Below are 26003 nucleotides of genomic sequence, written 5' to 3'. Positions count from 1 at the left end.
CACTTTTTCCCTCCCCCTCTTCCTTACTTTCCTTCCCCACTTCCTTTCACAGGTTTCATGCAACAGAACTAGAAAAACTTGAGTATACGCAAGCGCAAAAATTAAGATAAAATAGAATTTAGTATCTTATCACTCAGTTAAAATAAAGTACAGTATAGTAAATTATCACTTGTTCTTGCTCACAAAAATTATTTTCCATGTGATTAGTTTTCATTCCAAAAATTCTAAGCCAAATTAGTACAGGAATTATAATAATATTAATTTTACATTCAATGGTCATTGTTTTACTTTTTAAAATTAAAAAAATAGATTCAGAAGAGTCATAATAAACAACTTCAATGATTATAAAAAGACCAAATGAAAGCTGTGGGATCACTTCTACAGAATGAATTTTCACTTTCTTAGGCCAAATTAATTTAGTTTAGAAGCAGCAATATTACCTCTCAAAAGAAACAAAATTTAGTAATAAAAATATGTAAGATATGAGTTTGAAGCTGGCTTCAAATCCTGACCTAAAGAGGATGCTGATTATACAGAACTTTAATTAATTCCCATGATAATATGTTTAACCACTGTCAATACAGGGAAATTCTCTTTGAAGACAGCAATGGGATAATCTCAAATCCACTATTAAACTTTCAAATTCCTTTTTAATTATGCCTGTATTAACAATACCTTTTTAACATTATATCGTACAATACAGTATTACACAAGATTATTTAAAGTCTAGAGTCAAAACAATGATATTAATAAATGTTTCTTCAAAGAAACAGATGATAGTCACAAACTATTACTATTACAATGCAACATGAAACTGTCATACAATATTGCTAGATGGCATACCTGATTTTTGGACTGCTGCATCTTATCTCTGTGTGGATGTGCTTCTCTATTGGAAGTTATTGCAGGATCTGAATGAATGGAACCCACTGGAGTAGGCTGCACAAAATGTATTATAGGTACATGATAAGAAAACTGGGACAACAGTAACTATTTTTTATTTTTTTTGAGAAATAGTGAAAGATTATTTTTAGTTTCCATGATAACTTGACTTGCAAGCCTTTAGTATTGGCACATGTGGACAGAGGGGAATAATTTTGTTGATTATAAGATTAACTTATAGTAAATAAATTCATCACTACAACAGACAAATCATTTAAATTCCTTTAAAACAGTGATTCTCAACCTGTGGGTCGGGACCCCTTTGGGGGTCGAACGACCCTTTCACAGGGGTCGCCTAAGACCATCCGAAAACACATATTTTCAATGGTCAATGGAATAATTTTATGGTTGGGGGTCACCACAACATGAGGAACTGTATTAAAGGGTAGCGGCATTAGGAAGGCTGAGACCCACTGCTTTAAAACATCTTAAATAAATCAAAAAACCCAGTAGCCCAAGAAGGAAAACGGGAGCTGAAAGGAGCCATTTACAACTGAAGTGTAGCTGTAACAGCTATTATGTAGGATAGGCAGACAGAAACTAGCACTCTGCATTCATGAACACTCACAAACAGTCAGAAAACACAATAAAAATTCTGTAATTTCACAACACATGGACACACTCAACCTCAACTGGGAGACTGAGAGTACCCTAGACTAAGCCAAATCCAAAAATGCTGAAGAATTTCTGGAAGCTTGGCATGCAAATAAATCAGCCATCAATAGACATATAAAAATAAACTATAGTTATCATTCAAAAGAAACAACAAAAAGCTAAGAAGGAAACAAAAAAGACCAAAACACGTTCCTCCACCTTCCAAAAGCCAACACTTAAATAAGTAGGGATTAATACCAGATGAACTATCAAGCCAAAAACAATACCCTAATCAATGAACTACCAAGGAGAAAACCACACCCCCTACCAACACTGGCAAGGCAAACTCTGTATATAAACAGGAGGCAAATCCCACACTCATCAGCACTGATGATGTTACCTGGTTTGGTAATAATCTTTCAGCAAGCAAACAACTAAACTCAGAGTACCAAGGACATAGAAGTAGTCCTTGATTTATGATCACAACTGGGGCCAGAATGTTAAAGCAGTTGTTTTATGATCCCAATTTTAGGACCTTTTTGCAACAGTTGTTAAGAGAAGCACTGAAGTAGCCAATGAATCACATAGCCATTACATTAATCTGGTTTCCCTCATTGACTTTGCTTGTCAGAAGGAACCTGGGAAGATTGCAAATGATGATCACATGGCCCCACGACACTGCAACCATTGTAAATATGTGCTAGTTGACAAATGGATTATGACCCAAAACTAGCAAAATATTCAGGTCCTTGTTAGGCCTGTAACGTCATGTTACTCACCTCTCAACTCTTCCCTGTTTGGCACATAAGACTATTAAAACTAATTCAAATTAGAATGGCCCTGTTAAATATAAGATGTTGATTCATTTCCTTAAAAAATGAAGTAAGGATTTAGTGCGTACTCTTCAGAGGATCATAGTGAACTGAATGGTTCTTACAAAATGATAACTATGCTATGCCTTTTTACAGCCACTTTGTGTCAATGAATAGAAAGCTAGGATATAATCTTATCATAAAAAATGGAGCAATAAAACATTACCTAAATAATACAAGACCATTCAATGTAAGCTAAATAAAGGTTACTACAATTTTTATACTGTCTGTTAGAATGTTCAATTTTTTTAAGAATATAAAAAAAATTATAGAAGTATACTTACCAGTTGTTTACCAATCCAGTCATATTCATAATCAAACATATAACCCTTCCGATCAAATAAGTCTGTAAAGAGCTTTCTTAAGTAGTCGTAATCTGGTTTTTCAAAGAAATCTAGCCTTCTCACATAACGAAGGTAGGTAGCCATTTCTTCTACAGGAATAAAGAAACATTGGTAATATTAATTGCTAGAAAAATTAGTGTCAATTACTGTTAAGTCTCAGCTTTTTTGCATAAAAAGATAAAATATCTTTATAAATTATCATTTTATATACATACTTCCAATCTTATCAATTATATTTATTCAAATTGTATGTGTTTTTCTAACAAATTTGTGATCAGAAGATCTGGAGGGAGAAAGGAGTATAGAAAAAAAAACCTATGCAACCTATTTTTCCAACCTTTTCCCATCAGACTATTTTTCCACTGAAGGGGGAGGGGATTAAAAGCCACTATAAATAACTAAATATAACATTTATTAAATAATACTATAAAACAATGTTGCAGCCAATTCAATTTCAAAATTAATGGATAAAAATCAATGAAAGTAATATTACTTTGGGGGGCAGGGATATCAGTAGATGAAACTTTGAGAGCTTAGATGACATCATTCGTATCACAGCATGTTGTCACTATTCCAAAACTGATAACCAGAAATATTGCTGTTGCAATATGCTGAAAGACCTGTATTCCCATGATTTTTATTTGCTCTTTATCATCCTTATTAATTGAGGAAGTATTAGTGGTGTTTAAAGAGATACACAAATTGAAAAACTTTTCAATTTATGAAAAAAATCTTTGAAATGCAAATGAGAATATTCAGACAAAATTTTTAATACATATTTTTATCAAAAAGAATCAGGAATTTAAATTTAGAAGTGTGTGCTGTCTCATAGTTATTGGGAATAATTAGTAATTGCTTCTGTGCATTGTAACTTAAAGACTTAGTCCCAACAAATGATGCATATAATGGTAGCCTTAATGCCCAAGATAATAAATTATTACTGCCTTTCATTTTATTCTTTAAATTTTATTCTTTAAATTAAGTAGAAGAACATGTCCTAAGAGTTTGAGAGTTTCCCAAATTTCTTCAGGACAATATGAAAACCAAATAATAAATTTGTCTTTTATGACTGTATCAATGGATTATTTTCTTTCCATTTTCCAGCCTGAAAAAAGATAAAATTTGGATAATCAAATCAAATGTCTAATCATGACAGCTTGAAGTTCCAGCTATAATATTGATTGCATTTTCAACGATAGTTTGGCTAAAGGTAACACTTTTTTTCATAATGCCATTAGTATACCAAAATATAGGAATGGAATGATTAAGCCAGCACATTTTACCAATTATATGTGTCATTCAGATTGTAATGCATCAAATTATTTGCACAGACCTAATTTAAAAAAAAAAAAGAAAATCATGGAAACTATGTCAATATCTTGCTTAGTACAGGAACCCAAATTAAGTCACTTCCGACAATTGGCTGTCCAGCATCCACAAGAACACACTCGGTAAAGGAAAGGCCATGATTAACGTTATATAACAAATCCTTGCAAGTTATAATAGGTACATCTTTTGATTATGTCATTTTGAACTAGTCTTATGTAACCAATACAGTGCTAATTATCTTCTTCTTACAGTACAATGTTATTGAAAATCTTCTACGGCATTAGCATCTTCTCTGAATAGAACTGAAATATGTGTCTGCACAGATAGTTACAGAAATTAACAATCTCAAAATCACTAAGGCACGTATATGTAATTTTCAGCAGAGAAACTCTAATATAATTTTTTTTCAGAATAGAATTAACATTTAAAATTGCATATATACTGTTGAATGATGTACTGAAAACTTAGAACTACTTGAATTATAACAACTTTGAATATATAAGCATTGGGAAGCAATATATTGTACAATTGGAAAAAATACAATCTCGGACTTCAAATCCTGAATGGAAGCAAATATTAATCTTTGAATTGGCTCTTTATAAATGTAATGGAAAGACTGACCAATGTGATTCATGAGGACAAAATTTAATCTGGCCAAGTAAGAAATAGAATAGTGGTTTGTGTATTCATTGTGATGTATTTTTTACAGCAATAAAATATATTGAAACATTTTTGCAGTCCTTAAGCTTTTCTTTATGCTTCAAATTAATCTCATTAAATTTCTGAAATATTCCAGACAAGTAAGTAATATATTTTTCATATTTTGGTATTTATTGCAGAAATCATTTTTTTTTCTTTATGATAGAATGAAAACCTAATCCTGAATAAATCCACAGCTCTATCAAACAGCTGTCTTAAAAATCTACCAAATATCCATGTTTAATAAATGAACAAACTGCAGTTATCTTAACAAGGTTGCTGAAACAATTTATTTTTTCGTTGTTGTTGTTGTTGTTGTTGTTGTTGTTGTTGTTGTTATTATTATTATTATTATTATTATTAATTTATTATTATATTTCTATACCGCCTTTCTCCTGTAGGACTCAAGGCGGTGTACAGTCAAGAAAAATATAGACACACAAACATCATAAAATTGCTAATTAAAATTGTTACTTAGTTTGGTCAATTAAATAAAACCCAGAATTAGATAACATTTAAAAAATCATTCGCATGTTTGTATGTTTAGCCCTGCCTGTAGGAACATCAGGGTCTTGAAGGCACGGCGGAAAGCACGGAGATCAGGGATATTCCGTATCTCCGGGGGCAGATCATTCCAAAATTGAATTTAATCTAATTTATTTCATTTACCACAATATTTAGTGAATCGTGTACATTTGGACATAAAATGGTCAGCAAAGCAATTCTTGTGAGGTATGCAATGAATACAGAAAATGTTTGGAGCTGCTTTTTCAAAAATGCCATAAATCTGCAATATTTTCCTTCCGCAGAACTCTTATCAATTACACACAGCAATAATGTTTCTTAATGGAATACTGGCATTTTCAAGGTATGCTTTTAATGCAGCAAAATTGATTTGCTATAAGACTTTTTGTAGCTCCATATCTTCTTAGAGGATATAAAGTTATCTTCAAAATTTAATATACAGTCCATTAATAAAACTTTGCTGTCCACAGCTTTATCCAACCATAGGGAGAATTTTATTGTTTTCAATATCATTACCCATTTCATCAATGCTTCTTTGTACCACAGTATTACTATTTGGTAAGAGTTTCAATAGTTCAGTTGGTTCTTGATGCATTACTATAGAAATAACTTCCTGCAAACATGGTATTTATCAATGCTATGTTAGCAATAAACTCTGAAATACAGTAAAATGAGTAAAATCTGTTTGGCCTTCTTAGAACATTTTTTTTTAATGTAGCAAGTATTGTTTAATGTTTAATAAATAACCTATGAACATTTCTGAAATATTCAAAGTCTTTATCATTTTTGCCTGGATGCTTTTCATAAAGATGATTAAGAATTGAGAAAGTTTCCCTGCTTCATTTGAAACTGCAGAAATAGTGTGCTTTTCTAAAGCATCTTATAACAACAAGACTAAGTGTATATGGGAAGTTATTTGATAAGTAATGATGAGAGTCATTTATATTTGGAAGCATAGTTTCAAAACATCTTATATTTCTCATGGCATATTAACAAATATACAAGGATTCAAATAATCAATTCAAGTAACATGAGTTGCACATGCTTAAATACTGATACTTCTACTGAGTTATAGATGGAGATAACTCAGGATGCCAAATACAAATAAAATAGCAATATGTTCTGACCAACACATAAACAAGGAAAACTGAAATTTTTTTTAAAAAAATCAACCAGATGAGCAAGTTCATTACTTCCTTCTTTTTCATTGTGCCTATCAAAAATCAAGAAATACTCATGCGGGTGGTGGAAAGTGCAATAAACTGATTAAAGAGCATACTATTAGAGAAACGGGTTAAAAGCCAGGGGTGAAATGCTCCCGGTTCGGACCGGATCGCCCAATCTGGTAGCGATGGCGGCGGGTGATTCGGAGAACTGGTAGCAAAAATCCCTGCGCACCCCACCCCCCAATGCCCAGCTGAGCCGCACAATCATCAGAGGCTGTTTTTTTAACTTTTAAAAGCATTTTTTCTACAACCTCTTCAGCTGTCACATTACACCCCACCAAGCCATGTCCACAGAACCGGTAGTAATAAATTTTAGATTTCACCCCTGTTAAAAGCAGTAGAATTAGTGCAAAATTCTTCATTCAGGGAACAATAATCAAATGCATATACAGTACATTCAGATAGTATGCAATTATAGCCTTCAGTTTTTTGGGGTATGACGCGACAAGCTTTGCACACCTGGATTGGAAGATTTTCTGCCATTCTTCCTTGAAAATCCTCTCAAGCTTAGTCAAGTTGAATGGCCCCTCCAGAGGACATTTTCAGGTCCCTCCAGAGATGTTCAATAGGGTTCAAGTCAAGGCTCTGGCTGGACCACTCTCAGACATTCAGAGTTGTCTAAGACACTCCTGTGATGTCTTGGCTGTGTGCTTAGGATCATTGTCATGTTTAAAAGTGAACCTTCAGCACAGGCTGAAGTCCTGAGTGCTGTGGAACAGGTTTTCATTGAGGATATTCCTGTACTTTGATCCATTCGGCTTTCCCTTAACCCTGCCCAGTCTCCCAGTGCCTGCTGCTGAAAAACACCCCCATATCATGATGCTGCCACCACCATCCTTCACTGTTGGGATGGTATTGGGATGAGTGGTGCCTGGTTTCCTCCAGACATAGCGTTTAGAATTGAGGCCAAACAGTTCAATCTTGATTTCATCAGACTAGAGTATCTTGTTCCTTACAGTCTGAGAGTCCTTCAGTTGCTTTTTTGCAAACTCCAAGTGGGCTTTCATGTGTTTTGCACTGAGAAGAAGCTTCTGCCATAAACCCTGGATCGGTGGACGGCTGCAGTGATGGTTGTCCTTCTAGAACTGTGTCCCAACTACACACAGGATCTTTGGAGCTCAATCAGAATGACCATCAGGTTCTTGGTCACCTCTCTTAATAAGGCCTTCTCCCCTAATTGCTCAGTTTTACTGGGCAACCATCTCTTGGAAGAGTCCCGGTTGTGCCAAACTTCTTCTATTTGAGAATTATGGAGGCCACTGTGCTCTTAGGAACCTTCAGTGCAGCAGAGATTTTATTATAGCCTTCCCCAGATCAGTGCCTTGCAATAATCTGTTTCTGAGCTCTGCCGGCAGTTCCTTTGACCCAATGGCTTTTGCTCTTCTGCTACAGTATGCATTTTCATCTGTGATGTCTTCTATAGAGTGGTATGTGCTTTTCCAAATCATCAATTTAATTTACCACAGGTGGACTCTAATCAAGGTATAGAAACATGTCAGAAATTCACCAGAGCTGAATTTTATGTGTTGTTGCAAAAGGTCTGAATACTTGGGCCAATGTGACATTTCAGTTTTTTTCTTTTTAATAAATTTACAGACATTTCTAAAATTCTGTTTTCATTTTATCATTATGGGGTACTAAGTATAGATTAATGATAAAAAAAGAATTTCAATAACTGTAGGGTGCAGCATGACAAAATGAAGGAGGTCTGAAGACTTTAAAGTGCATTTAAAGTTTAAATTTAAACAACAGCAATAAAACAATTCATAGCAAGTAATTATTCTATTTTATTCTGTTTTGTTAGGATACCATATGAAATACTATATCCCGTTCTAGATATAATTTCAAGAGGAATTCAGTGACAGTGAAATGGGTTCAGAGAACGACAATAAGGATGAAAGAATACTAGAAATATTAGAATAGTCAGCATTCTTCAAAATACCCATTAAGCATGCCATACAAAAACTAGGTCAAAACCTGATATCTCTTGTTGAAGACTTAAGACAGGAAATAGTGAATCTAAGTTACAGGAAGGAAGTTAGATTCTGGCTGAATGTTACACAAAGCTTCCTAACCTTATGAGCAGCTTCACACTGCAGTTAATTAATCGGAGAAGTGATGTGCTCCTCATCATTTGCAGTGTTCAAGGGAAGTCTAGACAGATTTAATTTCAATTCTCGAACTGTGCAGGAAGCTATTTGGTGGCCTAAATGGCCTTTCCAACTCTATGAGTCTAATTATTGCAGCATTAATTGCACTATCTGGCACTATAATATATTGTATAACAAGCAATATAGCCCACTCATAGCCTACTCAATAGCAGAACTCTTTACCTGGGAAGTTTTCACATAGTACTTCAATAGGAGTTGCTCTCTTGGTATCTCCAATTTTCTGATACCGTTCTTTCAATGTATCTGCCTAAGTTGAAAAAGCATCAAGTTAACTGTTTCTGAAACATTCTATAAAACTTTGATAATATCAGAAGAAACAAGGCAAATCTAAAGAATTCATACTACCTTTAAGCCTTGCCAGGGAAGGCTGCCTCTTAAAAAATACATGAACATATGACCTAAAGCTTCCAAATCATCTCTTCTACTTTGCTCTGAAAATGTAAATTGAAAATATGAAGACTAGATTTATAAATGTATAAAATCAATGGAAAATATGTACAAATACGTAACTGTATAAAATAATGTAACATTTTCTGAAAATATAAACTAACAGCGAATTTAGAGATAAGAACTCCATCAAGTAAATCTGACATAACCCACGAAATGTAAAAGCATTAACTGACTGTACAGACACATCACTGAACTAATTAGAATGTTATGATTCTAAGCTTTCTCTTTTTTTCTTTTATATCTTTTGATTATAGATTTCCAGAGACAGAGATCCAGAATGGACGTTGGTCTTACCTGATACGTCCCTTCTCGACATGAGGAAAAACGTCAGTCAGGATGGGTTAGCGTCCCGTCTAGCCAATGACCGAGCACTTTCCAAAGACAAAACTCCGCCCTCCGAAGGAGCCCCAGTTCTTCGATGAGGCGAAGCGATGGACTCGTGCTCCGTGTCCTCCTGAAACAAGAGAGAGTTAATATCACCCCTCCCCCACCACCGGAACGAACCAAAGGGTGGGACTGACTGACGTTTTTCCTCATGTCGAGAAGGGACGTATCAGGTAAGACCAACGTCCATTCTCCCTCTCAGAGGAAAAACGTCAGTCAGGATGGGGACATACCAAAGCCAGATGTCACCAGGGAGGGAAGAAAAATGGTCCGGTGGTCCTCAAGGAAGGTGAACCGACTGTAGAACCCTTCTGCCGAATGCAGCGTCAGCGGAAGCAAATGAATCCACTCTGTAATGCCTGACGAAGGGACTGATGGTTGTCCATGTGGCTGCACGGCAAACTTCTTCGAGGGGAGCCTGAGTAGACCAGGCGGCCGATGTTGAGGCGCTCCTCGTTGAATGAGCTGTGATGGGATGCGGCAGAGGAGAATTCGAATGCCGGTAAGCTAAGGCGATAGCGGCTCTGATCCAACGACCTAAAGTCACACTAGATACCCGTACTCCCAGGGCTGAGGGGTGAAAGGCAACAAACAGAGCCTCCGTCTTTCGGTGTAAGGACGTCCGGGTGATATAAATCTTCAACGCCTGGCGGACGTCCAGCGTGTGCCAAGCCCTCTCCAGTTGATGGGAAGGGCGAGGGCAAAAGTCCGGGAGCACGAGCTCCTGTGCCCTGTGAAAGGTCGAGTTTACTTTGGGCACGAAGGCGGGATCCAGCCGGAGAACCACCCTATCGGCATGGAAAATACAAAGGTCCGACCGGACAGATAATGCTGCCAGTTCTGAAATTCTGCGGGAAGAAGTGATAGCCACTAAGAATGCCACTTTCAACGAAAGGAAACGCAGTGAGACGGATCGAAGAGGCTCGAAGGGAGGTGACATGAGCGCTTTTAGGACTTTATTCAAGTTCCACGTTGGAAACCGATGAACGGGTGGAGGGCGTAGATTTGTAGCTCCCCGTAGGAAGGTTGTGATGATTGGATGACGAGAAATGGGATCCTTCGAACCGCAGGACAAGACGGAAGCAATGGCGGCCAGTTGTCGACGTAGCGTGTTGGGTCTAAGTCCTTTGCGAAGGCCCGATTGAAGGAACATCAGCACGTGAATAATGGAAGCCGAAGTAGGTGAAATAGGAACCGATGAACACCACGAAACAAAAGCCCTCCAAGTGGCCTCATAAATTCTGACGGTAGAGGGTCTGCGGGCGGCCTGGATCGTGGACACGACATCTGCCGGGATTCTGGCCCCCGTCAGGAGGAGCCGCTCAACCGCCAAACGGTCAAGCGAAGCCACTCCGGGTTCGGATGAATCAGAGACCCCTGTGACAAACTGACCTTGGAGGCAGGGATTTGCCAAGGAGGAGCCACTGAAAGGCTCATCAAGTCCGCGAACCAGGGGCGCATATGCCAAAACGGGGCCACCAGGAGAAGCTGCGCTTGTTCGGAAAGCATCTTCCGTATAACCCTGGGAATCAATGGGAGAGGGGGAAAGGCGTACAAAAGTCCCGAGGGCCAAGGGCTGCGAAGGGCATCCGTGGCTTCCGCCCGGAGGTCTAGGAACCTGGAAAAATAACGGGGAAGACGATGGTTCAAACGAGAGGCGAATAAATCTACAATTGGGCATCCAAATTTAGAGACGATATCTCGGAAGAGCTCTTGCGAGATGGACCATTCGCCGTGGTCCACCTGCGAACGGCTGAGGGAATCAGCCTGGATGTTGTCAGCTCCGGAAATGTAATCTGCCCTGATTGAAGCAAGATGGTCCTCGGCCCATAAACCCAATAAACGGGCCTCGTTCATCAGAGAATGAGATCTGGTACCCCCCAACCTATTAACATGAGCCTTGGCCGTGGTGTTATCGGTTAGGACTAAAACGTGTCTACCGTCCACCAAATCGCTGAACCGAAGCAAGGCGAGGCGAATTGCCCGCAGTTCCAACAGGTTAATACTGAGAAGAGATTCCTGAGGGGTCCACTGACCCTGAGCCATGTGATGTCGTAGATGCGCACCCCAGCCCGAGAGACTAGCATCCGTAGTCAACTGAATCCTCTCTGGTTCCCTGAAGGTAGAACCCCGAGATAAAGCGGGAGAGGTCCACCAGAGCAGAGAGTGAAGTACCGGTTGGGGAATCCTGATACGCCGAGAAGAGGCCGCAAGGTTATCACGTTGAAAGGGTAGGAGGAGCCATTGGAGCTCTCTACTATGCAAACGGGACCATGGGGTAATACCGAAAGAGGAGACCATCATTCCCAAAAGACGGGAAAGGACGAGGGCTGTAGCTGAGCCAGATCGCAGACATTTGCGCGCCAAGGAGCGCAGATTAGACTGGCGTTCCGGCGAAAGGTAAACCGTAGAGGAGACAGTATCAATAGAGGCCCCTAAATGAAGTATACAGGTAGAAGGGGACAGATGGCTCTTGGACCAATTTATAGAAAAACCATGAGACTGGAGAGAAAACAGAACAAAGGACAAATGCTGCTGAGCTGCCTGAAGTGAAGGAGACATAACTAATATGTCATCCAAATAAAACTGAAGGCGGATAGGGTGTGACCTGATGAAACCAATTAACGATGCCATAATCTTAGTAAATACCCTGGGCGCCGAAGAAAGCCCAAAGGGTAAAGCCTTGTACTGGTAATGGGAACCCCTGAAAGCAAAACGGAGGAACTGGCGATGAGCCGGTAAAATCGGAACATGAAGGTAAGCATCTGTTAGGTCAATAGAAGAAAGAAAATCGGAAGGACGAATGGACTCAAGGATAGACGAAAGGGAATGCATCTTGAACCGGCGGTATTTAACGTGCCGGTTCAAAGCCTTTAGGTCTAAAATAGGACGCCAACCACCCGAAGCTTTCTGTACAACAAAAAGACGGGAGTAGAAACCATGGCCCTGTTCAGAAAGAGGGACTTTCTCAATGGCGGAAATTCGTAAAAGATGCTCAATAGCGTCCGAAACAATTCCTGACCTGACTCGGTCCCGAGACACAGGGCAAGGAATAAAACGGGAGGGGGGAAGGGAAGAAAATTCCAAAGCCAATCCAAAAGAAACAGTGTTAAGAACCCAGGAATCGCTTATGGAGGAGGCCCACTGCTCACGATAAAGGGAAAGGCGACCTCCAATGGGGTAATGGAAATGGACCTCACCTACCCCTGCGAGACCATCGACCTCCCCTGCCTCCTCGGAAAGGTTTACGAAACCTGGAACCCTGTCTGACCTGGGAATCCCGTGGAGGTCTGGAAGGAAAGGAGCGTTGTCCTCGAGGTTGAAAGGAAGAGGAAGCAGAGGTCCGAAAAGGCTGGTATCTTGGAGAAGAGAAACGGGAGTCAGAGCGCCATGAAGCAGGGGGAAGAATCTTCCGTCGATCCCTGGTTTCGACAAGCAAGGGTTCCAAAGCCGAACCAAAGAGGGAGCCGCTAGAATAAGGAGCTGAAGCGAGTTGCCATTTGCTTCGTATATCGGCTTGCCAATTTCTAAGCCACAAAAGGCGGCGAGATGTTACGTTAGAACCCAAAGCTCTGGCCGAAAAGCGAGTGGAATTTAAAGTAGCATCAGCCGAATACTCTAAGGCTGCTGCAATCTTATTTAGATCTTGATGTGACCGAGCGTCAGAAAGCGGAAGTCTGGCTTGTAGTTGCTTGAGCCACAGCAAAGCCGCTCTGTTAAAGAAAGAGGCAGAAGTCGATGCCCGGATAGACCAGGCCATAGCCTGATGACCTTTTAAGAGAGTTTTTTCTGCTCTTTTGTCCTCAGGCCTAAGAGAATCCTCAGGGGGACCCGCAGGATGAGAAGAATCAGTTAAGGCCACAATAGGAGAGTCGACTTTAGGGGCCTGTAACAAATCAGCTAACGGAGGAGCAGAGTTGTATAGACGCTTGTCCAATCCGTTAGGGCTAGGCCCAGCCCCTGGCAAGGCCCATTGACGATGGAGAACATCAGTAAATAACTTAGGAGCCGGAATGGTGTCAGGCTCGGCGGTAGGTTCCGCAAACATGGCTGCTGCAGGGTCTGAAGTAGACGAAGATGGAGCAGTTGTCGGAGGTGAACCCAAACGGGTAACGGCAATGGCCTTAAACAATAAAGATCGGAAGAGGTGCGGCTTGAAGAGGCCAACAAAAGCCGGCTGGTCGGGTCCCAGGCCTTCATCGTCCGACCAGGCTTGATCCGGGTACTCCTCCCCCTCTGACATTGAGGCTTGATCGAGGGAAGCCCGGGGAGCAGAAAAATCGTGATCAGGTAAGGAACCATCCCGTGCCTCGGTGGGAGAAGGAGGATCCGCTCTTAAGTTGGAAGCGGAAGGAGCCTGGTGAAGACAATCCGCTATGGACTGTCGTATGGCTCTGGAAATGAAGGCCTCCAAGGAGTCAGCCATAGGAGTAGACAAAGTTGGAGGTGGAGGGGGAGTAGGAGGCAAGGCCAAAGGCTGGTTAGAGTCAGGGAGTGTTTGAAACAGTCTTTGAGGCTCCGAAGGGGACACCGTATGATGGTCCTCAGCAACATCGGGGAGAGATCCCGCACCGAACGAGGGGAGCGAGACCCTGCTGGAGGTTGAGAAGAGAGGCAGTTAGACCTTTGAGCCTGTGACTGTGCCCGCGAAAAGGCCTTTTCCATGGCCTTATGCCGGCGCTGTTCCTCTCGGGAAGAACCCGATTTAGAGGATTGGACCTTATCAGATGGAGCCTTATCCCTTTTGGAACGGGATTTCTTGGCCGGAGGAGGCAGCAAGGAAGAAGTCCCCTCGAGGGGATCGCTAGGGTGGCGCCTACGAGAGGAAGCAGGGCCCTCAGAATTCCGCATGGAGGAAGCCATTCTGGGTAATAGGCAGACTTCGGCTGAGAAGGCTATCCGCTGATTTACAGGGCTTAATAAAGAGACCAGCAGGCAAGAAAAAACGGCAGTTGAAGCCCTTTCCTGTCAATCACTCTTTCGCGCCAAAAACTGAGGAGGACAAAAGGGCGCGCAGTAAGGCCGTTGACTGCAAAGTTTCAAAACGGCTGGTAAGGCGAGCGTCGCTCGAGCCTTATCTTTCCAATCGCCCTTTTTCTCAGATCGCCCCGGTGCGCCAATCAGCTGGGGGGGGGCGCTCTCCTCCGTCAATGGCAGGCTTCGAGTGTCAAATAGTCTGTAAGGCGAGCGTCCGCTCAAGCCTTATCGGTCCGATCGCCCCCAGCGCCGATCAGATGGAATGAGAGGGGGGGCGCTCTCCTCAGAAGCTAGCCGGCTTCAAGGCTTCAATGGCCTGTAAGGCGAGCGTCCGCTCCAGCCTTATCTTTCCGATCGCCCCCAAAGCGCCGATCAGATGGAATGGGGGGGGGCGCTCTCCTCAGAAGCTAGCCGGCTTCAAGGTTTCAATGGCCTGTAAGGCGAGCGTCCGCTCCAGCCTTATCTTTCCGATCGCCCCCAAAGCGCCGATCAGATGGAAGGAGGGGGGGGGGAAAGCTCTCTTCAGTCGCTAGCCTAGAGGCCTTAAACGCGACTCAGGCTAGCCGGTAAAACTGTTAGCGCCGTCAATCTGCTGCTAGGCAACGGCCGTCTCAATGCAGCAATAACTATTAGGAATAAACTCGCCCTGTAGCAAGGCACAAAGCCTGCAGGAGCGAGAAGTACTTGCGGTCAGATAGAAGATGGCAATCACAATAGAAGGCAGTCAAAAGGCGAGGAAAAATCTCAGTCAAAGGAGGACACGTCCTGTCTTAGCGAAGACCGAGACGAAGAACTGGGGCTCCTTCGGAGGGCGGAGTTTTGTCTTTGGAAAGTGCTCGGTCATTGGCTAGACGGGACGCTAACCCATCCTGACTGACGTTTTTCCTCTGAGAGGGAGAAACTGTTTTCTCCAACATTTTAACAAGTTTTCCCAGCAATCTATAAGCTAAAGTACGAAGAGAAAATTGTAAACCTTCTTTAAATCTATATAAATTGTTATTATGAAAATATGGAAGAACTGACACAAGTGCCATTTTTCAGGTTTGGGACCATTGATTTCTCCTTGATAGCTATTTTCTCTTGTTTTCTAATGTGTTTTATTTTCTACTGATGCTTTACAGGTAGTTCTCAACTTATGACCGGTCATATAACAACTGTTCAAAGTTACAACAAACTCCCCAAAAGGTACTTACAACCCAGTTCCAAAGTTCCAACAGCCAGACTCATCTCATGTGACCGCATTTTGGGGGCTTGGAAACCAGCCCACATTCACAGTCATTTGCAGCATCCTACAGTTACATGATCCTGATTTACATTTTTGTTGAAAACAGTTTTTGGCAAAAACATCCCACAGCAAACAACAGGCTCACTTTACAACTGTGATGTTCACTTAACTATTATGAATTCATTAAATGACCAATATGATTCATGTAACGACTGCTGCAAACAAAATCATACTATCAGGTTCGTCATATGATGACCTAATTTACAACTGTCACGACTTATGACCATAATGGACAGGCTCCACTACGTTCGTAAATCAAGGACTACCTGCAATTATGTTTTCTACACAGAGCTGTTATATGTGAGGTGGATGGCTATTTAAATCTAATAAATAATGCTGCATTATGAAAAGCTGAGGAGCTATACAAGCTGTTTAGAGCTAAATTTTCATTAAGAAGAATATAACTGAACTTGACAGTTTATTAAAAACTTACATTAATAATTAGGATTTGGCCATGCACCGATAACATTAAAGAATTATATCCATACTCTTACACATATGTTTGAAGGAAATAGATTAAGTTTATAAAAAAATTATAAATATACAAGCTGCTAAGCTGCTGTGTTCATGTTCATACATACATACATACCTTTTCCTAAATGTGTATTTATACTCATGTATCTAGCAGTTCCTGTAAGGCTTTTGTGTTCTCGATATGGTATGTGCTTCTTTGTTTCTGGATCTATATACTCTTTTGCCAAACCAAAATCTATAATATGAATAATTTGTTGAGTTTTGTTTCCTGGTCGTCCTATTAAGAAGTTTTCAGGTTTTACATCTCTGTATATTAAGTTCTTTGAATGAACATATTCCATTCGTGAAATCTATCAAACAGAATGAAAGATTAAAATTAAAATAGTCATATCTTTAGTAATAAAAAAAATGAAGGAGTTACTGTGTTTTCCTGTCTTGGAATTCAAGATTTTTCATGAATGAAATTAAAAATGAAAACTTTCCTAATATTAATTTATTTTGCTTCATAATATAAATACAGCTGGTGATATACAGAGGCAGCTAGCCACCTTGGTGATCCCTGGCTAACACCTGCCATACGCCTGCCTGCCCCCCAAAAAAGCTGATGATATATACCTATCCATTAAAGACAGTACCTTTGAAAAAATATTCCTTCATTAAATTATACACTGGTTGCCATTATGTGTTGTTAATGATAGTTCATACAACAAAGGTATTTTTAAGCTTTAAAACACTGAAGAAAAAATAGACACAGAAGAAAAAAGCTTTGTTCAAATGTCTTGTAAATTAACTGACTGTCAGATATCCATAGATTTGAGAATATTCTGCTACACTTGTACTCTTCATGCGTAAAAAGGGCACTTCCTGCAGAATCACACTATAATTCAAATTTATTTCACTAGTAAACTTTCCATTATTTTTACTTATAGTTATCCTTTTTTATGGATTGTTGGCTATATGGATAGACACGAGTGCAACACAGAACCAACAACATATTACCTTCTAAACCTATGCAAAGATACCTTTATCATATATCCAACATCTCAGAAACTACCAAAAAAATATAATAACGTCTACACATTCTGGTAGCCATAAACAAACAATACTATCCAAAGCTACTTAAGCAAAACCCAAAGACCAACAATATATAATGCAAGAACTATGAAAACTATTATGTGGGGCAGAAAATTGAGAGAAAATATCCATGAATGTCAACTGGCAGTTAGAAGACATGATAAAAACTCCTTAGTTTCACAACAGACAAGTTCAACCCACTTTTTGAATTGGAAAACTGTAAACATATTAGATTAAACCAGATTAAAAACATGATAGAGAATTCCTAAAAGCATAGAACCCTAATTAATCACCCATTAAAAGATATATTGAAATAAGTTCCATGTACAAACCTTTTAAGAAAGCAAACAACCAACCAAACCTAAAAGAAAAAGACAAACACATCCTTTTTCATCACACACCTATTAATCAATACCCAGATAAGGAACCAGAACCAGTTAAAGAGAAACTACAAAGTAAAAGATAACATCCCACTCTATTTTTTTTAAATGAAAGCAACCTCAAAGTCAAACATGTCTCCATTGTTTACAATAATAAAGCCCCAAAATCAATCAAGGAAAAATAATGTCCAAATCAAAGCAGATAACATAACCTACCACTTATAAACAGTTAGCAAACGCCTCTCTCCCATTTACTGATGTTACCTAGACTGGTAATGAAACATCAGCTCAAAAAACACCAGGAACCCAATAATGATACACTTTTTGTGCATTCTTGATATTTTTATATTATTTAAGTATAAGGTACAGAAGACAATTTATAGAGAAGCTCTACTCACCAGTTGTATGGCTATCATAAGTACAGTTTTCAGGGAAAAAGTCCTATCACACAAATCAAATAAATCTTCCAAACTAGGTCCCAGTAGTTCCAGCACCATGGCATTGTATTTGCCACAAGGGCCAAAATAATAAACCTGAGGTATTCCATCTAAACAGTGAAAACAAATGGTATACATAACATTTAGTTGCATTCAGTTCCTAAACAGACTTTGCTTTATCTTAGATACATTTACAAATGAAAATTTATCTTGCTTAGTTATAAAAAACACAACAGGCAACAACATCCCTTTATGGAATTTTGTAACGGTTCAGTCTCAGTCTGTTATTTAACTATTTCCATAGAAACAATATCAAGTGAAAAGCTTAAATATATGGAAGAACATAATATTCAGTACAAAGATATGTTAATGGGTTTATTAACTATACAAACTACCAATTTCACATTATTAATTCTTTTAATATTTTAATCAAATAATGAATCTAGAAAAAATCTGTACAAAAGCATAACCTTAGGTTGTTATTTTTCCTAACTGTATCTTCTCAAATTTCACTGTAACAAATTCCCATTTCATTATACTCTGTTTCCCTGAAAATAAGACATCCCCTGATAATAAGCCCAATTGGGATTTTGAGTGTATGCGCTAAAATAAACCTCTCCCTAAAAATATTTAAATGCAGAGCTGGAAATCAGGTAAGGCAGCAAGAGGAGCCCCATCTTGCTTCATACGTCCCAAAATAATAAGATCTCCCTGAAAATAAGACCAAGCGCTTATTTTGGGGTTCAAACAAATGTAAGACAGGGTCTTATTTTTAGCGAAACATGGTAGATAAAAATTTTAATGAGACTACTTTAACAGAAATGAAGGAAATATCTAATGCTTTTTGCAGCAAGCCTCACCAGTAGATATACTTAATTTAAAAGCGTCGAGGATCTCAAACTATGTTAATTTGTAAGTATTTCCAAATCAAAATATTTTCACCTTTCATTAGTATCTAAAATAGCAAACAGGTCCATTTTAAAATCAGTGAAATCTTCATTTATTATAAATTTGTTGTTATAAAACCTTATCCCACAAAGATGACTTTTATAATACTAGTCATGGGAAATCTTTATAAAATGCTTGTAAATTTTTAACTAGCTCTGCCCATGAGAGATAGAGCATCTTATTTAAATAGGTGATGCCTTATCAAAGCTTACTTTAGCTTTTTAAAAAATTAAATGTTCACTTTATGTATGTAGGATCAAACCTATAGCCACATATGATTAAAGCACATTAACTCTTTTTTCAATTACAAGGCAGTTTGAAAATTATGAAGACAAGGGTACTTTGATGGGTGGCTTTACCTGTGAATACCTTATTAGGCAAATGCTAAATGTCACTGCAGTCAAATATGTAATTTGCTATGTATCAATAATACATATCATTAAATGTTTCACTGTCTAGTACAGCAAAAATATTATAGTTAATAAACTTTCATAATCTAAATGACAAGTTCCCAATTTAATACAGACATTGCATAGTAAAATATTGATAAAACAAAACTGTTCTTTAAATAATTAAAATATATTTAAAGCAATACAATTAGAAATAATTAATTAATGAAGTTATTTAACTTTCAACTGCAAGTTGACTTAAGAATAAAAGGCTGAGTAAGAACTGATCAAATCTTGCCTGTCAAGGAAAGGACAAAAGCTAGCCTGACTGCTTTATCACATTTACAGGGTCTGAGAGGACTTATCAAGAAAACTTTCTCATATTTCTGACAAAGATACAGTCAGTGGTGTAAACCAGTACTAGTATACAGGTATATATATACCAATACAAGTTTGTTTCAATAACAATTTATATTCCGCTACAAATTATACTTACCTCCAGACCCTAGCTGCTTGTAGAATCTGTATTCCAAGTGCAGTTGTGGTGCTCTTGACTTCATTGGTTCCTGGAAAAACAAAAAAAAAATGTTTTGAAAGTGAAAATCTACACTAATACAATACTGATAATAAAAAGAGGCAGACAGAAATAGATGTATTTGCAGATACGTAATTTATTTGCTACACTAGTATTGCTCTGTTACTTTCTCCATGGGAGAAAGAATGCCTAAGCGCTCTTAATATATTAATCAGATGCATGCCTAAATAACTACAAAATATATAGCACATACACAGTGTTTCTAATCTCAGCAACTATGTGGACTTCAGCTTCCAGAATTCCCCTGTCAGCATGTGATATATATTTATTCTAGTTGGCACCATATACCTCCTATAGAACAAGGATATTGTCTGAAATATTCAAAGACTCATCAATCTTACTGCAGGGTAAAGTGACCTCTACGGCTATAAGCATGTATTACCAGCTCTGATTGGTAAATGTGTTTCCACTTTTCTGGAGAAGAATAGGCTAGCCACCATCACCATGTTTAAATTACTGCAATACGACTTATATGGGTCTACACAAGTTGCTGACGTACCTAGGCATGCCCATACTACACAGTGTTGAATCAACTGTGTGACCTACTTAGTAGCTACTGAGCCAGGTTCAAAGCTTTGCATATTCAGTAAAGGCTTAAACTGCCTTTCTGGAAACAGACTGGGCAGTGGCTAAAATTATCAGATGCAGTCATGTGATTTGTCTCACAACTTCAGACAGACTTTCTCTGTAATAGTACCTACTTTCTGGAAAGTTTTGTACTGCAGTATTTAGAAGATACCTACTGTTATATAGTTTAGGTTTGTTTTGGTTTTTTTAAAAAAGAGTAATCTCTTCACACAGGTCTACCTTATCAGATTTTGTTCTGTATCAAGTATTTAAATATCAGAATTTTTATTGTCTTTATACTTCAGGATATATTAACATTCTAATTCAATACCTAAAGTCATTAAAGAAATATTCTACAACTTTCCAGAGCAGACTTGAACAATATTTAGGAGCATACAAAAGAGAAAAAAACTCCCTGAGGCAGAGTGAAAATCTCCAGAAAATTTGAAATAGAAGAAAACAATTGGGGGAGGGGGCAGAATTGAAATGCAAGAAGTACTTTTTTTAGTATCATGTTTCCCTGAAAATAAGACCGTCTTATATTTTTTTGAACCCCGAAATAAGCGCTTGGCCTTATTTTCGGGGAGGTCTTATTATTTTGGGGCAGGTGGAGCAAGATGGGGCTCCTCTTGCCATCTTATCTGATTTCCAGCACTGCGTTTAAATATTTTCAGTTAGGGCTTATTTGAGGGGAAAGTTTATTTAGCGCATCCACTGAAAAGCCCGATTGGGCTTATTATCAGGGGATGTCTTATTTTCGGGGAAACAGGGTACACTTATAGGTATGTTTTGCTATGCATACTATAACTAGATTCATCTGTAAAATAATATACGGTGATGAATCTTTTATTAACTGAATTTATCTTTTACTGCAAATGCAAAATTATACTGTACTTTAAAAAATACATATTGTGTGGCACCCTTGAGAATTAGTCCTGAAATCTATTTTGTTTGTTTACCCTCAATATTCTTCCTTTGTGTGCCTTACTCATGATTGTCCAATGATTACTTGCATTTGGTAATTACTGCTAGGCTTATCACTGTGAGAATTAATTCTCACCCAATGCTGATGATATTCAGATCTCTTAGTCTTTTGAAGTCTTTGATGATACACATAATCAGCTATATTGAAATGTCTTATTAACATTTCATCTTCAATATCCATCCATCCATCCATCCATCTATTTATTTATTTTTTTATTTATTTTATTTTATTTTATTTTATTTCTATACCGCCCTACTCCCGAAGGACTCAGGGCGGTGAACAGCCAACAATAAAATCCATACATACAAAATTTAAAAGCAGAATTAAAATCAAATTAAATAGTTTTGGCCCAGACAAAATAAAACCCCAATCAATTTAAAACCAATTTTAAAATTTGAATATATAAAATACTAAAAAAATTAAAAATTCTTTTATAAAAGAGGGAGAAAATTAGGCCAGACCCGCCTGGTGAAATAAAAAGGTCTTTAGAGCATGGTGGAAGGTGCGCAGATCCGGGATCCTCCGCATCTCCGGCGGGAGCTCGTTCCAGATAGTAGGTGCCCCCACAGAGAAGGCTCTCTCCCTGGGGGCCGCCAGTCGGCATTGTTTGGCCGACGGCACCCAGAGGAGCCCCTCTCTATGGAAGCGTACCGGCCAGTGGGAGGCTATTGGTGGTAGTAGGCGGTCCCGCAAGTACCCAGGTCCTGAGCCATGGAGCGCTTTAAAGGTGGTAACCAAAACCTTGAAGCGCACCCGGAAGACCACTGGGAGCCAGTGCAGCTCACGCAGGAGGGGTGTTACATGGGAACGCCAAGTCGCTCCCATTACCACCCGCGTGGCCGCACTCTGCGCCAGTTGGAGCCTCTGGGTGCTCCTCAAGGGGAGCCCCATGTAGAGAGTGTTACAATAGTCCAGGCGGGAGGTGACGAGGGCATGAGTCACCATGCGTAAGGTGTCCCGATCCAGAAAGGGACGCAACTGGCGAATCAGGCGAACCTGATGAAAAATCCTCCCAGTCACAGCCGTCAAGTCGGCCGTCAAGTTTATCACCTCACTGTATAGAGAGATTGGTATGTTTCAACCTGATGGTCCCTTTCATTCTTTATTGTGTTTCCCATCCACTCCACTGATTCCCAAATTATTCCAGTTTCCTCCACTGGAGCCTTACGTTCTGTCAATTCTCTTCCAATTTATGATTCTCACAAAGAAAGTTGTATATTTTTGTCAGGGAGCGAGGATCAGGGAGTTTCTAACTGAGAAATCTGGCATTTTTTTCTGGTTGTTTCACCTTGGTTATTTCAAACTCAGATTAGCGCAGTCATCTTTTTGCAGATGCTCCTGACTTCTCCCTCCATCCTTTGAATCCAGAATACTACACCTTGGTATTTCTAAACCTTCCATGCTATACTTATGACTCATTACTCCACCAATTACCATTTCAAGCCAGCATCCAGCATACTGATGCTTTTATTTAAGAGCTTCTGGACACAAACCCATCAGAATTTGCCTGCTTCTTTCTCTACAATCATTCTCTTCCTACAGTTGAGCAAGGCCTTTTTTATATAGATTAGAAATTCTCTACAGATACAGCTTCTAGATTGCAGGCACCTGACTCCATGATGTTGGAATTGGCTTCCTTGTTCTTTTTATTTTTGTGAAGATTTGATAACCCTTTAAAGGGGGTTTAAAGACCTATTTATTCGACTTGTGGGTGGGTGGATGTCGGCCATTTTTTTCCTACCTTATTGGCAGCAGTTTCTAGTTTAAAACCTGTTTTATATTAAATATCAAGAAAGCAACTGTCTGAAATATTGAAGGGTAATTATCTAAACCAGGGTGTCAAACTCAACTTCATTGAGGGCCGGGTTGTGTTTGACCTCAGGGGGCCATGGTGGGCGTGACCAGCTCAACATCACACTCAACGCCTGTGGTGGCCCAAGCGCTCTGCCGGCAAAACGGGCTCCTGAGCTCCGTTTCACTGGCAGAGGGTTGCAGGAGCCCGTCACGGCCCTTCTGAGCTCCATTTTCTCTGGCAGATGCACTGCAGGCTGGTTCTTCAGTGTTTCCAGTATTTCTAGATCTAAGAACCCCACGGGCTGGATCTGGTCCCCGGGCCTTGAGTTTGACACCCCTGATTTAAAGCATAACATTTTAGAAAAATGTGTTAATCTTTTTCTTTCAAGTTAACCATAACAAAAATAAAATGTTAAGGAAAAACATTGCATTTTTATTTTATGCTTTCACGTCTCCACTCTTTTCCCATTTCATTAAAAGAAGCACTTTATTCAGCAAATCAACCATAAATTCCACCCTTATTCAATAATAAAAAGAAAGTAAACTCATTACTGCTTAAATGGCATAAAGAAGTTCAAATAATGCCTTTACTGACTGGAAAGTAATTTGGGCTTCTAAGGTTTATAGCAATAATGGAGGCATAAGGCTATTTGAAGTCTTTAGCATAACTAATACAGAGGCTGGCTAACATTTCAACATCTTAGAAACTTCTGGAAGTTATACTTAAGCTTGAACATATGCAGGAAAAGAGATTCCTCTTTTTGACAAAATGTTTTAATCCAAAGACAACACTGGAAGATTTCACTTTCCAACTAAGTAGATAGCTGACTGCCAATATATTATAAAAGGAAACACCAAAAAATAGATATATTCTAGCCATACAAGTTGCAGCAGGATTAATACAGAATGAAAAACAGATATAGAAAAAATACAAAGATTACCTTCAACTGGACAGTATATAACCCAAGATGTATATTTGTAAAAGCCAAACAAAGCTAGAAGCTTAAAATTACTAAAATGACCGAAAGGCATCATATATCAAAATTGGCTGCAAAACAATCCAAGATATGCTCAAGATATGAATCTTTATCACAAGAGCATGTGGACACTATTCACAAAGTTTGTGTACCTTAACTGTAAGGCCAGTGGGCTACCAACCACAAGGGATTAATACACACTCTCACATACAGTAGTGGCCAAAATTGTGGAAACCTTTTGGTAAAAGTATATTTTTGAAGTTTGATGGCTAATAACACCACTTTTTTTTGGAGTAGTACCATAAAATTATATATCAATGGAAAGATAATTTAATCAAGAATGCAATGCTTTCAACCTTTGTTTGAGAGATAAAAATGGTTTTTTTCGTGGAATTCTAGATTTTAGGCCAAATCCCTGCAGTCTGCGCTGAATAGTCCTTGCACTCAACTTCACATTGCATTGCGCCATTTCATCTTGTATACACCCAGATAAGTTTCTTCTGTCATGTAGGCCCAGTCTCTTAATTCTTCTATCATCACTTGCTGTTGTGTATCTTTTTCTGCCTTTACCAGTGTCACTTTGTAGTGATTGAGTCTCCTTATACCTCTTCAAAAACTTAGAAATGCCACCTTTAGTTATGTTTCCTCTAATTTTTCTTCTAATTTCTTTATAACTGTAGCCTTATTCACTTAATAATACTATTTTACATGGCTTTCTGGGCAACCAGTCAACTCTTTGCATCATTACTTTAATTTTATTACATTTTACAAGCTCACTAAATGAAAGAACACAAAAAACCCCAATCAACTTGATAGCGATCACGTAACACACTGACAAATGTCTTTCCTCTCAGCATCAATACATGACATTAATAACTGAATGTGATCTGATTGGCTCATTGCCAAAACAAGATGACACCTGATTTGCTCTCTAAACACTTATGATCATTGGTTACAATCAGATGAAGGAAAGCTACCTGATATCAACCTAAGCAAATTGTGCTTCCTTTTTCTGGTTATTTGGCTATAACTTTTCATTGAATACAGATAATTGAACAAACTTTGTTGCATTACATTCTTGATTAAATTATATTTCCATTTATATATAATTTTATGATACTACTCCAAAAGAAACGGTATTATTAGCCATCAAATCTCAAAAATACACTTTTCCCAAAAGGGTTCCACAATTTTGGCCACTACTGTATAAACACATGCACATATGACTCCTAAATTCAAATGAAAATAGCCAAAGAGAAAGCAGACAGAAGCCAAAACACAAGGGAAAAAATGGTTATAAACTTTTCTAGGGACAAAAGATAACAGATAACATTGAACAAAAAAGGAATCAAAGCACCTAACAAAGACAGTATACTTTAAAATTACAAACGAAACGCAAACCAAGATCATAAGAGTTATATTAAACTGCTCAGCAACAGGGGCATTATAAATATTATCTCATGAGAGAGAGAAGTTGAGGCAAGTGAAAAAAAAATAGCCAAGTTTATCTGAAGGTGGATTATAACCCAGATCTCTAAGTATGGCAGTTCTGATCAATCAATCTGAAGAATTTATCTTTATTTCA

At 38.8% G+C, this 26003-nt stretch overlaps 1 protein-coding gene across 8 annotated transcripts in view; it reads right to left on the bottom strand.

The window, feature by feature from the left end:
- The window catches only part of CSNK1G3 (casein kinase 1 gamma 3), a 67255-nt gene that overhangs the window by 13427 nt on the left and 27825 nt on the right, over positions 1-26003 (bottom strand). For all 8 annotated transcript variants that reach the window (XM_034409974.2, XM_034409973.2, XM_034409970.2 and 5 more), the window contains 7 exons: positions 19997-20066; positions 18125-18273; positions 16388-16622; positions 9048-9133; positions 8865-8949; positions 2693-2841; positions 844-939 (listed from right to left, as the gene is read on the bottom strand). In XM_034409974.2, coding sequence (XP_034265865.1) covers positions 844-939; positions 2693-2841; positions 8865-8949; positions 9048-9133; positions 16388-16622; positions 18125-18273; positions 19997-20066 — 870 coding nt within the window. The remainder of the gene's footprint in view (positions 1-843; positions 940-2692; positions 2842-8864; positions 8950-9047; positions 9134-16387; positions 16623-18124; positions 18274-19996; positions 20067-26003) is intronic.

Source organism: Pantherophis guttatus, chromosome 2 (assembly GCF_059756535.1).
Source record: "Pantherophis guttatus breed Tessera chromosome 2, ASM5975653v1, whole genome shotgun sequence".
Lineage (NCBI taxonomy): Eukaryota > Metazoa > Chordata > Lepidosauria > Squamata > Colubridae > Pantherophis > Pantherophis guttatus.
This window is presented reverse-complemented; position numbering and strand designations above follow the sequence as displayed.